Genomic DNA, 17,015 nt, shown 5'->3' with positions numbered 1-17,015 from the left:
TCATTAAAGACATTGACAGATTGGAAAGAGTACAACGGCGAGCCACAAAACTGATTCCAAATATCAAAAATAAATCATACGAAAATCGACTAAAACATATGAATCTGTTTTCCCTAAAAAAGCGTAGACTCAGAGGTGACTTGATACAGGTCTTTAAAATTCTAAAGGGAATTGACAACATCAAAAGTGACCAAATTTTTACATTGAATGAGAATCAGACAAGAAACAATGGTCTCAAACTGTCCGGAAATAGATTCAATTTGGAAGTAGGTAGAAACAACTTTGCCAACCGTGTAGTTAATGAATGAAATAAACTTCCTGCATAGGTAGTGCAATGTAGTTCAGTTCAAAGCTTTAAGAATCATTTAGATAAATACCTAAGTAAGATGCTGTAATGATTATAATTTATTTTATATTATTTGTTTTTGTTTTGTTATCATTTGTCTGTCTGATTTTTATTTATTATTAGTTATATGTCAATTTATTATTATTTACTATTTACCTGTTTGTTTATTATTTAACTATACCTATGCATTTATTTATGTATTTTATTTGTTATTTACATTATCATAGTTTTTATTTATTATTTTATTATTAATATGATTTTTTTTTTTGCATCCGACCTAGATATGGATCAAAAGGTCTCCTGTCGGTATGCTCCGCCTTTGTAATCCTTGTGAGGGGAGCAAAGAGGGCCCTCCCCTCCCCAACTTTAGAACAATCTAGTGATAATACTGGAGCAATTTCCAAAGGATTACAAAGGAGCATGCCGACAGGAGACCGTTTGGTCCATAACTAGGTCCGATGCAAAAAAAATTATAATAAGTAAATAAATAAAAATTATAAATAATAATAAACAAAATAAATAAATGCATAGGTACAATTAAATAATAAACAGGAAAATAGTAAATAATAATAAATTGACACAAATAAAAATGAATGAAAATCAAGCAAATAATAAGCAGACAAATAATAACATACATGCATATACCAAGGCTTTTTCCCCCTTACAAGGGAGGTAGCCAAAGAGGAAAAAGGCATAAAACCATTCCCACCCATTCCATCCCTAAATACACTCCACCCTCCCTCTTATCTTAGCACCTCCTGGACGACAGGTCATCCCTGCACCTTGTCCACTGCCCTGGGTCAGAGGCAGTGTCGCAAGACACAGCAAGGCCGCTTTATTAAATTGGCGACCCCAACTCTCTGTCCCCCTATGCAGAAAAGGAGAAGACAGGGAGAAATCCCTTCAGGCTGCGTCAAATAATTCTCACACACACTACCTTGCCTCCCATTCCACCTCATGTATCACAGCATCATCCATATACAACCATTCTCCATTCATCCGTCTTCTGTCCTCTCCCGTCCTTCCTCAACAGACATTCCCCTCTTCCCCAAAGCCCCCTTCACCCCATCCATCCAAGGACGCCCCCTCATGTTCACTCCCCCCACATCTGCCTTCCATACCTCTTTTACTAGTCTTTCTTCACTCATTCTTTTCATGTGTTCAAACCATCCTAATAATCTTTCATCAACCCCATCTCCCAACTCCCTTACAAATAAATATGATTTGGTATGTCATAAAACTCCCCCTACCAGGAGGTTATGGTGATGTCCCTTATAGAGGACTCTGTAGCATGGAATTTAATGAACCATGCCCTTGGCCCAGCTCACTGGTGGCAGGGTTTGAACCATCACCCTGACCTCCACCACAAGTAGCGATGCCCTAACCTGCTCAGCCAGCAATCATCCACTCTCCTCATTGAGGGTAACAATTGCTGGTCAGTATTATAAATTAACCCAAGCACTACAATTGGAGAACGATTGATTATCAGCTTTTTTCTCTGATGGTTTTTTTGACACTTGCCATAGGATGTATCAAAAAAGGTGCAAGTATTCAATGTTACTGGCAGGTGTGGACAAATCAAACCATGCAGACTCTAAGGAGGCTGCATAAGATGGGATCTCACTGAGGGGTCTATAATTAAGTACTCCATAGAACAAACATGCGTTTATAGATAAAGACCTGGGATAAAAAAAATCTCTCTCTCTCTCATATTTTACTCTTTACATTCTGTACAGTTGACTTGCATTTGTAATGAATAAAATTTGTGAATGATCAAATGGAGCAATATTACAAATATGTGAGAAGGCAAGTGTACAAAAACTAAACATTCATCAGCAATCTTCACCGGAAGCACCAAGAACACTATAGAGTATCTGTGCCAGCAAAATAATAAAGATCTTTATTATGTAATAAAACTTTCAATAGCCCATTCCTGCAGTTAACATTTCAAGAAAATAGGAATATTACAAGTCATTTAAAAAATTTAAATACATATAATCTGTTAGGTACCAACAGTTCCCCATCTGTTCCTCTACACATATGTACAGCAACAAGTTAGACCATTGGTCCCCCTTTGTGTGAGGTGGGGACACTGGGACAAACCAGCCTAGAAAAATAGTAAACTCACTTTCCCTTTCCAGTTTATGCTGATCACAGCATAGGGTGTGAAGTGATTCCTAGCAAGTTATAAGCTGCAAGTTCAATTTAAGAGCTTTGGTTTTGTTGCTATGCCTTAAATGCTGCATCAAACAATTTTAATTAAATTAAGTACAAAGACTGCATAAGAAAACTAACCTGACAAAGGAAAATAAAGTTTCATAGTACAATTGCAATTTGTATCTCACCAACCATATTCCTGAATTTTGCATAGTTGAGCTTCCACCCTAAAACTCGCCAGGTAGTTCCTCCCTTGGTTAGTTGGTCTCTCCATATGATTTGTATTTATGTATATCTTTTCTGCTGTGAGCCTTTTCACTACAACCTATCTACACTTGCTCACTTCCCAACCTTCTTTTATTTTTTCCTCTACAAAAAATTAACAGCAACACCAAATTGGAGTCCATGGTTGGGTCTGTCCCCTCTTTGCAGTAGAAATGGGATGCAATAGTTGAGTTCCACTCGGGCAAAACCTCCAAGATTCATGGCAAGACCAGCACCATACGAGAGGCGCATGTCCCTCACTAACGTCTCAAGATTCTTCTTGTAGTCATCAGCTGAAAAAGAAGGAAAAAAATAAAATAAAATAAAATAAAAAATAATAATATACATACATGCATATACCAAAGGCTTTTTCACCCTTACAAGGGAGGTAGCCAAAAAACAAAGGCATAAAATCCACTCCCTTCCATTCCATCCCCATGTACTCCACTCCCATTCACCCCCCTCCTTCCCTCTTTTCTTGGCTCCTCCTGGATGACATACATACATACATACATATACCAAGGCTTTTTCCCCCTTCCAAGGGAGGTAGCCAAAAAGGGAAAGGCATAAAAACACTCCCACCCATTTCATCCCTAAATACACTCCACACCCCTCCCACCCTCCCTCTCATCTGAGCACCTCCTGGATGACGGGTCATCCCTACACCCTGCCCACCGCCCTGGGTCAGAAGCAGTGTCGCAAGACACAGCACATCCACAGCAAGGCCGCTTCATTTAATCGGCGACCCCTCCTCTCCGTCCCCCCTTGCATATAAGGAGAGGACGGGGAGAAATCCCTTCGGGCTGCGTCAAAATTTACTCACACATACTACCCCTGGATGACGATAAATAATAATAATAGTGAAATAACTCAACTATTAAATTTCATCAGTCTTCTCAAAGAAAGAATTACTTTAGCACTATTGCTATTACTTCTTCATGCTGTCTCTTTGAACCTGGGTTTACCACTTCTATGACTAACATTTGTATGAAGGAGTGATAGTGCTGACAGCACTGTATGGGGCAGAAACATGGAACATAAGAGAGGAAAAGAGGAGGAGTTAGAATGTGTTTGAGATGAGGTGCCTGAGAAGTATGATAGGGATTACTAGACTGGACAGAGTGAGAAATGAGGAGGTGAGGAGGAGAACAGGGGTGGAAAGGGAGTTGGGAGATAGGGCTGATGTAAGAGTATTGGGATGGTTTGGACACATGGAAAGAATGAGTGAAGAAAGACTAGTAAAAGAGGTGTGGAAGGCTGAAGTGGAAGGATTGAACATGAGGGGTCAACCTAGGATGAGATGGATGCATGGGGTAAAAGGGGCATTGGGAAAGAGGGGAATGTCAGTTGAGGAAGGACAGGAGTGGACGACCAAGGATGAGATGGATGGATGGGGTAAAAAGGACATTGGGAAAGAGGGGAATGTCTGTTGAGGAAGGAAGGGAGAAGACAGAAAATAGGGGTGAATGGAGAATGGTTGTGTATAGATGATGCTGTGATGCACAAGGTGGAGTGGCTGGGGGATGGGGGGTGAGGGAGTACGAGTGAGAAATAAACTGACACAGCCTGAAGGGATTTCTCCCAGTCTTCTTTTCTGCATGAGGGCATGGAGAAGGGGTCCCCGATTTAATGAAGTGGCCTTGCTGTGGATGTGCTGTGTCTTGCAACACTGCTTCTGACCCAGGGCAGTGGGTGAGATGCAGGGATGACCTGTCATCCAGGGCGTGCCAAAATAAGAGGGAGGGAAGAGGGTAGAGAGGAGTGGAATATGTTAGGGATGGAATGGGTGGGAGTGGTTTTTATGCCTTTGTTTTTTTGCTACCTCCCTTATAAGGGGGAAAAAGCCTTTGGTATATGTATGTATGACTAACATTTCCTTTCCTGATCCCCCTGTGATAGTGGTGGGAGAAAACTGCCATCATCATGATCCCATGCATGTTGTGAAAGGCAACCAAATGGGAAGGAGTGAAGAGACCAGGGATCCTACACTCTGGAGTTTTTCCTATAAAATGTCAAGGGAAAACATAACTAATAGTTGATTTGGTTTAACATCACAAACTCCATCCCCCTATCAGGAGGCTAGGATAGTGCCTCTTACAGAGAACCTTGTAACATGGAATTTAATGAACCATGCCCTTGGTTCAACTTGCCAGTGGTAGCGTTTGGACCTCCATCACCTCAACCTTTGCTGTAAGTAATGATGCCCTAACCCACTTGGCCAGCAAGCATCCACAGCATGACTAATACTTACTCATGATAAAGTCTCCGATATTGCCCATGTTTACAAAACCATGAAGTCTAAACTTGTCACTAAAGGTTCCCCCACGACTTAGAAATGGAAGTGGACTGTATAGGTGAAGCGCTGCTGCCCAGAACATCTGCAAATACAAAATTTCTATATTACATATAGATAGACAATCTACATAAAAGCATAAGCACACTTGTCAAGTGTAAAAATTAAAACTATGCTTTTACACAACTAACAAAATTACCTTTGACATATGTTTCTGCTTGTACATAGTGGGTATTGATGTGAATGACTCTAGCCACTCTACTACAGCGTCTTTGAGCAAAAATAAAAGGGTGGACTACTCTGAATATGTAAGTTGTGCAACATTAAAATGGCTGTTTATTGAATGCCATGAGGAAGCTGTTAGCCCCATTGCTACTATCGGGGGTTCCATGTCACTGAATAACAGCTTGGCAGGCAGCAGCATCCAAAATAAAATAAAATGGAACCCAATATGGAGGTCATTAATCAAGAGGACATCATGTAGACGAGTAAAATAGCCTGGTATTTGCCAAAATACATACATATGCCAAGGGCTTTTTCCCCCTTACAAGGGAGGTAAGGAAGGAAAAGCCCTTGGTATATGTATGTACATACATATACCAAAGGGTTTTCCCCCCTTACAAGGGAGGTAGCCAAAAAACAAAGGAATAAAAACCACTTCCACCCATTCCATCCCCACATACTCCACTCCCGTCCACCCCCTTCCCTCCCTCTTATGCATGTATTTTGGCTAATACCAGGTTACTTTACTACTTACTATCTTACTATTTTTGGCTATTAGCCAAAATAAAAGATAAAATGACACCTGCAGTGGATGGGGGTTAATCCAGATACAATATAATTGAAATAAGCTACAACCCATTCACTAGCGAGAGGTGGGAGGTGCCACATATATGAATAAAATAGTCTAGTAACACCTAGAATAAATTCTCAAGTGTCATAAGAATGAATAAAATAGGAGTAAAAAAACAAAAAAAACAAAAACTAAAACAAAACAAAGATATATAAATAAATAAAATAAAAAATTCATGTTACCTTTCTCCCCTCTAATGGTGATGTGATGCCCTGCCCTCCTGTAGGGACAGAGGTCATATTCACACACTGTCACCTCTCCTAGAAACAAGTGTCACAGTGCAGGCGGCACCCAGAGCCATCAAATCATGACATTGTGGAAATGTTAAAGGAACCTCAAATCTTTAAAAGGTTCATTTTCATCGACCCTCAAGATATTGTCTATTCACACATATACAAAATAAAATCCTACCTCAGAACCAAGAGAGTAGCCATCACTATGGGGACCAACCCCTGCCATCTCAAATCCTCTAATGCTCATGGGTCCTCCTAAGACGAAACGGTCAATTATGCAGTGCGTCTTATTGTTCTTCAAAGGCAGCATGTGGCCTGCTTGTAATGTGCCTTGGATTACCTGAAAGGAAGATAAATCTAGTAACACACTCCTGACCACTTCATATATGCCAACTTAGCCCTTTTCCCCTTTATGGGAAGGGTGGCCGAGTCAGAGCACACGCCCACCCTGTACCCATTATTCATCCCTCCCATCTTAGCACCTCATGGATAATAATAGGTCATCCCTGTCCCTGACCAAGACATAGCACTTCCACTGCAGGGCTCAAGAGCCACGGCTGGTTTACCCCCCACCACTTTATCAAATGGCGATCCCCTCTGCATTCACATCCTTATTTATGTTTTCCATATGTTCAAACTATCTCAGCACTCTTTGATCTACCATATCTGATAACTCTCTCTTTACAACCCTGCTCTTGTCCTTATGTCTACATATAAAATAAATTCAGTATTCAGATCACTGCATGCATGATGTGGTATCTGACAACTATGTAATGCAAAAAGACTCGAGTCCACTTACAAGGTCACTGGGGAGGGGAACATTCACTTGCAGATCCAGTTCATTCTTCAAGAAACCAATATCACCACCAAGACCCGCAAGTTCATTCTGTTGAGAAAAAATATATCTGTACTCATAATAGCACATTTAGTCCTACAAATGTATACACACATCACATACTTCACCTTCTTGTATAAGGATCAATAAGAGGTGATTGCAAATAGAGCTTGAGATGAACATTAATGAGAATCATTTTCCTGATGACCGTTTTTAAAACTTATCAATATTCCTTCATCTACAATCTGATAATGCAACAGTCCCACATTAATACAACATGGACAGTAGTCCAATGTTCCTTTTCAGAGAGATCTATGAGAGGGCCTAGAGCCAACTACCAACTGCTGGCACACTGTAGGTTTCCAGTCAGTAAAACTCAGCCTCCTAGACCCTCTTATGCCTTTACTTTTTTAGGAATGTCCCCTTTGGGGCTACAGGTAGCAGGATTCTTAGTCCTATCCCCTTCCCGTTTTTTGTCACCTTGTACGACTCAAGTGGGAAGGCTTGGTGGCAGCATTCTTTTCCCCCACCACAGGGTAGGCAAAAAAGGGAAATTAATATTCAGAGAAATGGTACAGGACAGTAACAAGGGGTGGGGGGACTGCACAACGGTGGGACAGTCGCAGTATAATAAAAGTGTCATCATTTCTCTATGAACAAACAGACTTCCTCTATCACAGACAAAATGATGTGTGGCTCTGGTCCATAGGGGCAGGATGACTTGTCATCCAGGAGGTGCCAAGATAAGAGGGAGGGAAGGGGGTGGATGGGAGTGGAGTATGTAGGGGATGGAATGGGTGGGAGTGGTTTCTATACCTTTGTCTTTTGGCTATCTCCCATGTAAAGGGGAAAAAAGCCTTTGGCATATGTATGTACGTAAAACTCAGCCTCTTGTATTAGGGAAAAGGCCTTGAGTATATATGTATGTGTTTACCTATCTGTAGTAACACAGGAAAGAAACAGTGCTCATGGAGTCTTGTCTCTTACACTGCAATTATACATACATATACCAACAGAATTTTCCCCCTTACAAGGGAGGTAGCCAAAGTCAAAGGCATAAATCCACTCCCACCCATTTCATCCCCATATACTTACTCTCATTCACCACCCCTCCTTCCCTCTTTCTTTGCCCCTCCTGGATGACTGGTCATTCCTACATCTCGCCTACTGCCCTGGATCAGAAGCAATGCAGCAAGACACAGCACATCCACAGGAAGGCCGCTTCATTAAACTGGCGACCCCCCCCCCCTCCCTCTGAGCCTCATGCAGAAAAACAGAAGACAAAGAGAAATCCCTTCGGGCTGCATCAAAATATCATTCACACATATTCCCTCACCCCTCCCATCCCCGCACATATCCTTCCATGCATCACAGTATCATCCATACACAACCATTCTCCATTCACCCCTATCTTCTGTCTTCTCCCTTCCTTCCTAAACAGACATTACCCTCTTTCCCAATGCCCTTTTTACCCCATCCATCCATCTTATCCTTGGTCAGCCCTCATGTTCACTCCTTCCACACCTTACTAATCTTTCTTCACCCATTCTTTCCATGTGTCCAAACCATCCCAATACTCTTCCATCAACCCTATCTCCCAACACCCTTTCCACCCTGTTCTCCTCACTTCCTTGTTTCTCACTCTATCCAGCCTAGTAACCCCTACCCTACTTCTCAGGCATTTCATCTCAAACACATTTAAATTCTTCCTCTGTTATGTTCCATCTTTCTGCCCCATACAGTGCTGTCATCACAATCACTCCTTCATAGAATCTCTTCTTAGCATCCACTCCCATATGTCTATTTTTCATTACACTTTTTAATCCCCCAAGGCATTTACTTGCTTATCTTAATCTACATTCTACCTCCACTCCTCCCTTTCCCGCCATATTTGCACCCAAGTATCTAAAGCTATCCACTTCCTCCAGTCTCTCCCTTAATACTCACTTCCAATTTGCTGCCATCCTCTCCCCTTGTACATCACATCACCTTATTTTTACCCACATTCATCCTCAACTTCCCTCTTTTGCACACCTTCCCAAACTCCCTCACTAACTTCCTTAATCCCTCCTCTGATCCTGCTACAAGCAGTGTCGTCAGCAAACAACAACCGGCTCATCTCCCATTTTTCTCTTTTTTTTTTTTTTTAACCATCTCCAATCCCTGGCCCATTACCCTTGCATTTACCCATCACACCACCCTATCCATGTGTAAATTGAACAGCCAAGGCAACATAACACACCCCTGGCAAGGCAAAGACCTCAAACTACTCACTCTCTCCATTTCTAATTCTAATGCAGGTTCTACTACGTCGTCATAAAAAATCTTGAATGCTCTTGACAGGGAGAATATTCTGAAGGGAAAATAGAATAAAGAAATGTGCAATACCATTTCAACACAATTATGCGCTTAAATTTTTATCCTACCTTGATAGAAAAAGCAACACCATCTGTAGGAAAAACAGTGTCATCCCTCTTGTCCACATTAAGCTGATGTTTGAGGGCTGACTTCAGGGAATGACCCGCTTGTTCTCGGACTGCAAAGGCAGTTGAACGGGAAAGGCACATGAGCTGCCGCCATACTCCATCTAGTATTAATTTCTGTTGTACCTGTTGAGAAGAAATAATTCATGGCATTCTTTATCAACAGAACTTGGTAAACACAACAAGAATGTTAGAAGATATGATGATATAGGATAAAGCTGCAAAAGGAAAGATGGGGAGCTTATCAGAGGAAGAGCTTGGCTATGACAAAAGTAATCTCTTGCCTACTGTGCTTGGACTGCTAGAGTAAATGGCAGTCACTGTGCAAGCCCAGGTCTGCACTGAACAAATGGAGATAAAAACAAACTTGCGGCAGTGGTGCATACATGTGAAGTTAAACTGAATCGATAGAATAAAACACACTACTGGGATATGGGCCTCTTATAAACTAGTGAAGTTTACTTTTATGTCAATAGTGGTTACATGATGGAGGAATTTATGTATACATACACCTAAGGCTTCCCCCCACCCCTTGTAAGGGTGTGGCCAAGTCAAAACAGTAATTTGCACAATCTAAACACCATTGATCATGGGCAAGTAAATACATGGGGAAAAATACATATATACTTACATAATTAACAAATAAATAAATTAATATAATAAAATAAATAAATCCGTTTTGATTGAAATTCAAAGAAGGCTATATATGAACATGATTCATTTAAGAGCCTTGTTCATTATGTAAATACAGTCCAAGCTCCACCCAAATCTGATATACATACATACATATACCAAAGTCTTTTTCCCCCCTTACACGGGAGGTAGCCAAAAAAGGCATAGAAATCACTCCCACCCATTCCATCCCCTACATACTCTACTCCCCTCCACCCTCTTCCCTCCCTCTTAAGTAGTAATTACAGTCTGCTTGTTGCTCACTGTTCAAATTTGAGCAAGTTAGGTGAACAGAGTCCCGCCGCTCCCTCCTCCCCAGAAAACCAGTTAATTATTAACATTATTTGTATAGCTAACTGTTTGTATATAGGGACCACAATGCTTTCAAACTTCAACAGCTTCACCCTTATACAATTATTGCTTTGTAGCTATGTTTAATGTCTTTTTTGTTTTGTTATTTCATATTGTGACACATGGAAGGGAATGGGTGGGGGATTGGGGGGTAGTATGTGTGAATATTTTGATGCAACCTGAAGGGATTTCTCCCTGTCTTTATCTTTTTCTGCAGGGGAGGGTGGTTGCTCATTAAATGAAGCAGCCTTGCTTTGGCTGTGCTGTGTCTTGTTGCATTACTTCTGACCCAGGGCAGTGGGCGAGATGCAGGGATGACCTGTCATCCAGGAGGAGCCAAGAAAAGAGGGAGGGAAGGGTGGTGAATGGTAGAGTATGTGGGGATGAAATGGGTTGGAGTGGATTTATAACTTTGATTTTGGCAACCTCAATAGTAAGGGGAAAAAGTCCTTGATATATGTACATATTAATATTTTGTTTACCTTTTTTTTGGCTGAGTGGGATTTGGGAGAAAAATGAAGGGGAGCCACACAAATGTTGAGAATACATGAATTGGGTAGTGGAGTGATAAATGCTGAGACCTACGTACTGTGTTAGATGAATGCCTGAGAGATGATTATGCTACTCGGCACCAAAACCTTTCAACCCCCTCACCTTCATCTGGAATTGCAGCCCCAAGGGAAGTGCAGAGCATTTTCAAGTATTTAGGGACATATGTAGCTGGGAATGGAGGAGTGAGGATGGAGGTCAATTAATGAGTAAGAGAAACATTTAGATGTCTTGAGAGGATGAAAATTGTTATAAGAAATAGGTATCTTGGGGTGAACATATAGGTGGAGAAGATTAATGAAGGTGACTGGGGATGATGATGATGAAGATAACTGACGATGAAGATGACTGATAATGATGATGATGACAATGATTGATGATGATGATGATGATGACAATGATTGATGATGAAGATTAATGATGATGATGATTGATGGAGATGATTCACCATGAAAATGATTAATAATGAAAATGGTGATGATGAATGATAATTGCCTTGCATTTCATTAACTGGAAATCCACAACCCCTTCATAGGTGGCAACAGTTCTCATGTACTCCCATAGACCTCTCCAGGAAGAAACACTGTTGTCTGAGTTGTACATATGGTGCTGTTTCAATATCACTGGCTTACAGTAGGAGGTGAACAGTCATTGAGTGTCAGCTCTCCATGTGTGAAAAGGTGGAAAAAACTAAGAATGGAAGTCAGCCCTTAAGTGCATCTCCAGATGAAAGTAAGATCATTGCTTTGACAGGAAATGGAGATGATTATATCTGACATTTGTCTTGCAGGTCCACCACTTACAAGCACTCACTGTTGATCTCTGATGCCTTTGTACCAAGTTAGATGTCTTCCGTGTTGTGTGCGCATTTATGGCCTATAGTGTCTAATATTTATCTATATACAAAGGGCTTCTTTCCCCCAAATAAGGGAAGTAGCCAAGTCAAAGTCATGTACCCACTCCCACTCACATTTCCCTCTCATCTTAGCTCTTCATGGATGAAGTCATCCCTGTCTCTTGCCTACTGCCCAGGTCAGAAGACATGCAATAAAACTCAGTTATCCACTATGAGAAAAGTGTAATAATATTTGATATTGCACTGTTTCAAGGATGAGGTAGTGTGACTTGTGATTGTCTTTAAGATATACTTACCAATTATCATAATGTGGGTAGGAGGTAAAGGGAACTCGGGCTGAGGGAAATACTTTTATTCTTGACTAGTTTCACCTGAGTGGCCTCTGAAGAAGTCACTCAGGTGAAACTAGTCAAGAATGCAAGTATTTCCCTCAGCCTGTGTTCCTTTTACCTCCTACCCACATTCACCACAATGTTCACACAATTATCATATCTCAACTGAATGGAATATGTAGAAAGGACGTTATCTTTATACAGTTGTACTCACATTGGGTGCTGAATCGAAGGCTAATGTTAGAAGTACACCTCTATCCAGTTCTTTGTACCCTGACCAAGGAGCTTCACAACCTTGTTGATATATGCTGGTGGTCAGGCTGCTCGCAAAGGTTCAAAAGAAAATACACCAAGAGTTTTAGCACAAATGAAGTGTAAGGAATATTGCTTAATCTGGCAAAAATAACAGACAAACTTTTAGATCACAACAGCTTTTATATCCATTATACACCATAAGAAATATGTAATTACTTGTTTACAATCTCTATATCACTATTCAAACTATGCACATGTAGTCAACTAACCCAACATTTGCCAACATCTAAAAAATATTAAAAATATTGTTAAGCTGGAAATGATATTACTCTACCTTGGTATGGATGCCTAAAAAACAGTTCCTACAGTACTGACTATGACTATGTCACCATGCAGTCAAAACCCAAAAATGAGGTTCTGGATGTATGGGATGGGAATGGGTTGTTGTTGTTGTTGTTGTTAAGGGTAGTTGGGTTGTTTAACCCCTTCCATACGATAAGACCTACGTAGGTGTCATGAGGCATGAGTGGGTGTAAGAGGATGCCAGTGTTGGCATCTTGATTAAATCTATTTTGTAGTTGTGGCTGAGTCACCCCCATATTCTGTAGCCAGCTTGATTATATTTTCTCTGGTTATCAATATTCAGAGTAAAAGAGAACAAGTAATACAGCTGTAATTTTATAACACGAGTATTGTGGTGCATCATCAAATCATCATACACCTGGCAGCTGATGCTACCCGCAAGAATTTGACTGGTATTGAAGAGGTTAATTGAGCAGTGGAGTTTGTGTGGGGGTGGTTTGGGGTGGGGGTAAGGCTACACCAACTTTGTGTAATGTCACCACGATTGTTCAACAAGTATGTGGATAGTGGTGGAGGGGCAAGGTTGCTGTGGGGGGTGGGGGTGAGAAAGCTGTGCAGAGACATAATGCACTCGCTCCCCTTCCCTCCAAATACATAGGAATACGAGGATGTGGGAAATTATACATAACCTCCCCTCAGACCACTTCCTCATAATGATATAAAAAAAGGGGCAAATAAAGCTCACGTAAAGAAAATTTTCATAAACTACATAAGCAAATTGGTAGAGGAATGAGAAAGCAACTTGGAAAGTTTTTATCATTGATCAGCTTCCATGCATTGAGAGAACAGGGGAAGAAATAGCAGTGACTATTCAGAAGGCCAGCAAGAGATGTATTGCAAAAGGCTAGAGTAGAAAATACTCCCCCACCTACACAACATTTGGATTCAGCATACAAAAATACACGAGAAACATTAGTTAAAAAAATTACAATTACTCGAGTAAAATACTATTATGTTTGTTTTTATATTGTTTATAGTGAGATGTTATGTGATGTGAGGAGTGGGTGGGTTCAGGGCCTCTTCTGCACAGCTGTGTCCATCATTCTCATGTGCTGCTCCATGGGAAAGACCTTGGTTTCTGAATGATGCTCTTTTGTTGTAGTTTTCGTACAGACAATTATTATTTTCTAGGGTTTTATTTGTGATGTCTGTATGCCTTCTGTTTTTTCTTTTTAGTTGTTGGATATTATGCTGTGGATGAATAGTGAAATGCAGTTTTTACATTTCCCATCTACTGACTGAAATGCTTCCTGGCTGAGCAGTTTGGAGCATCACTACTTGGGTGAGAGGTCAGAGTGGAGAAGGGTTGAGTCTGCCTGGCAAAAAGCGAGTTTAAAGGAAGGCCATACTACATTAAATTCTCAGTTTCAAAAAAGCCCTCCATTAAGTAGCCCCATCCTAGCCCTCTCTGAGAGGAGTAGTTTGTGATGTTAAACCAAATCCTCTACTGACTGGAATGCTTGTTGGCCAAGTGGTTTAGTGTCGCTAATCGGGCACGAGGTCAGAACAGAGGCAGATTGAGGCTGCCCAGCAGAGTGAGTTCATGGTAAGGATGTACTACAATGAATTACTTGCTTCAAAAAGTCCTCTGTAAGGAGGCATCATTCTAGGTATTTCTGGGAGGAGTTTGTAACACTAAACAGGAACATCTATCAGAATAATGTGCCTACAACTGCTCTAAATTAAATTCATTTGCCTATATTGTGAGGCCTTTAATATGTGGTGTCAAGATGCATGTATATCAAACACGAGACCAAACATCCAAACATCTCAGGGTTTTTGGCAAGTGAGAGAAGTGGCTTAATTTGACCATTGGGCAGTTGCTAGCTTTATAGAAGTTGAAGAAGCAGCATTACTGTCAACATTTGTGGGATTGTGGTACTCCCCAAGGCAGACGTAGCTCCTCTTGGGGATCGGTGCCACCTGCGTAGAGCCGGTGGCCAGGGCTGGTTGCTGCTGTTTGGCCCCCAACTCTTGGGGTTGGGGGGTGGTCCCACGACGTAGACGCTGCGGCTCCAGGACCAAGTCAAGGACCAAGTCGAGGACCACCTCGACATGAGAGGCACACAAACACTTGCTGCAGCCACCACAAACACATCACACCCGCTACACTACATAGCAGAACACCCACACACACCAAGAAACATTAAAACAACACCCAAAGACCTGTATCACACACAGATACTCTCTTCTCTTCCTCCACAACCACCAAATACCAGCCTCTGGAAACATATTCATAATCATATCACTCACCGCTCCATTAACACACTGAAAGACAACACACTGCTGCATGCCAGACCCCCTGATATCCACCCTTCTGAATCCTCTCTCCCATGAAAGGACAGAGTCCACTTGGCCAGACTGCAGTGCAGCCACCACCCAGCACTTCTAAGCTACCAGAAGAGGCTGGATGACCGTATTGTGAACAGCTGCCCAGGATGTAACACTTCACCCCATACCATACAACACATAATGGAAGACTGCATTATACACAATCATGCACGCAAACAACACAACATACACTCTATAAAGGATTTGTGGGAAAACCCAGTTTCGGCTGTGGCATTCCTTGGGGAGACGGGACTGCTCGGACAGACAGTCTAGGGAACGACAACAACAACAAACAACAACATTAGTGGGATGAGGAGATTCGGTTTTGTGTCAGACCCAGTTTCAGCTCTGAGGATCCAAAAGTTTTGGTTATTTTATTGTTCCAGTGTTGGCCTGTCATTACGTCATCTGCACAAGAAAGCATTTTAGTGTTGAGTTCAGAGTTTGGGACAAGTAAGTTGTGCATGAATAGGTTCAATAATGTTGGCTAAATGACTGCTCTTGGGGGACCTTGCTATTTTGGTTCTTGACAGATGAATGTTCTCATCTACCCTAAATTCTCTGCGAGTTATTTAATTTGTCAACCATTTCTTGTCTTTATTGTGCATTTCTGCTTCTACAATCTTATCTGACATATGTCTGGGGACAATGTCAAAAGCCTTGTTTACATCAGAAGTCCACTCCCGAGTGAATTATGGGCCAATCGGCTTTTGCTGGTTACCTGAGAGCCATGAATTTCCCACAAGAGAGACGTGCGGCAATGGATTGACTGATTGATTACCACAATTACTATTCTGCCATGTGGTGATTTCTAGCTAAAGAAACTCTGGTTATTTTCTGGTGAGGTCTGTCAGCAGTGTGCTGGTGAAGCAGTTTTCTTTGAATCCATGTTAGTTTGGAGAATTGGGTTTGCTAAATATATCAGGACTTTTATTGCTATGGGTCCCAAGGCTTAAAAAATATTGAAGGTTATGAACACAATAAAGGTTTCTATAAACACAATGAACGAGATTTTGTTTGGGAGTAGAATGGATATGGGTTTGATACATGGTTTGATTTAGCCCCCCCACCCCCGAGTTGTGTTGTGTATGGATGATGGAGTGATGCATGAGGGGGAATGGGTGGGGGATGGGAGGTGAGGGAGTATGTGTAAAAAATAATTTGATACAGCCTGAAGGGATTTCTCCCTGTCCTCTCCATTTTTGCATGAGGAGATGGAGGGTTGCTGATTTAATGAAGCGGCCTTGCTGTGATGTGCTGTGTCTTGTGACACTATTTCTGACCAAGGGCAGTGGGCGAGATGCAGGGATGACCCATTATCCAGGAGGAGCCAAAGTAAGGGGGAGGGAGAGGGGTGGATGGGAGTGGAGTATGTTGGGGATGGAATGGGTGGGAGTGGATTTTATGCCTTTGTTTTTTGGCTAACTCCCTTGTAAGGGGAAAGAGCCTTTGGTATATGTATATACCCGAGTATAGGCCTTTTAATACGTATGTATATGTGTACATATTTATGTAAGTAGGCATGTATATATGTATATACAAAAAGAGCAGACAGGTGGAATTATTTCCTAACTGTAATACTCACATAGTGCTGGCTTCATTGTGGAAAGGCTTAAAGAATGTTGTGTTGAAAGAAGACGTTCGTTTGGTACCATGTGTATACTCTAAACTCAATTCTTCTCCACGACCAAAGAGGTTCCGAAGCATGCCACCCGTAGACACTGACCCTTCATTGTTGCCAACACTTGTATTTACTTTGGCTCCCAGTAAATTGGTTTCTCGTACTTCAAAGGTCACCTAAATTTGTTTACCATTTATTCAGTAAAAATATATTATGTACAG

General features: G+C 41.4%; 1 protein-coding gene across 4 annotated transcripts in view; it reads right to left on the bottom strand.

The window, feature by feature from the left end:
* Window positions 1–2,047: 2,047 nt before the first annotated feature.
* LOC143034970 (sorting and assembly machinery component 50 homolog A) overlaps window positions 2,048–17,015 on the bottom strand; it is a 39,032-nt gene continuing 24,064 nt past the window's right edge. For all 4 annotated transcript variants that reach the window (XM_076201318.1, XM_076201319.1, XM_076201320.1 and 1 more), the window contains 7 exons: window positions 16,759–16,970; window positions 12,439–12,544; window positions 9,408–9,590; window positions 6,946–7,032; window positions 6,325–6,486; window positions 5,019–5,145; window positions 2,048–3,060 (listed from right to left, as the gene is read on the bottom strand). In XM_076201318.1, coding sequence (XP_076057433.1) covers window positions 2,873–3,060; window positions 5,019–5,145; window positions 6,325–6,486; window positions 6,946–7,032; window positions 9,408–9,590; window positions 12,439–12,544; window positions 16,759–16,970 — 1,065 coding nt within the window. In that variant the 3' untranslated portion in view covers window positions 2,048–2,872. The remainder of the gene's footprint in view (window positions 3,061–5,018; window positions 5,146–6,324; window positions 6,487–6,945; window positions 7,033–9,407; window positions 9,591–12,438; window positions 12,545–16,758; window positions 16,971–17,015) is intronic.

Source organism: Oratosquilla oratoria, chromosome 18 (assembly GCF_046742065.1).
Source record: "Oratosquilla oratoria isolate Oo_2021 chromosome 18, ASM4674206v1, whole genome shotgun sequence".
Taxonomy (NCBI): domain Eukaryota; kingdom Metazoa; phylum Arthropoda; class Malacostraca; order Stomatopoda; family Squillidae; genus Oratosquilla; species Oratosquilla oratoria.
The sequence above is the reverse complement of the archived record's forward strand: the minus strand, read 5'-3'. Positions and strand labels throughout refer to the sequence as shown.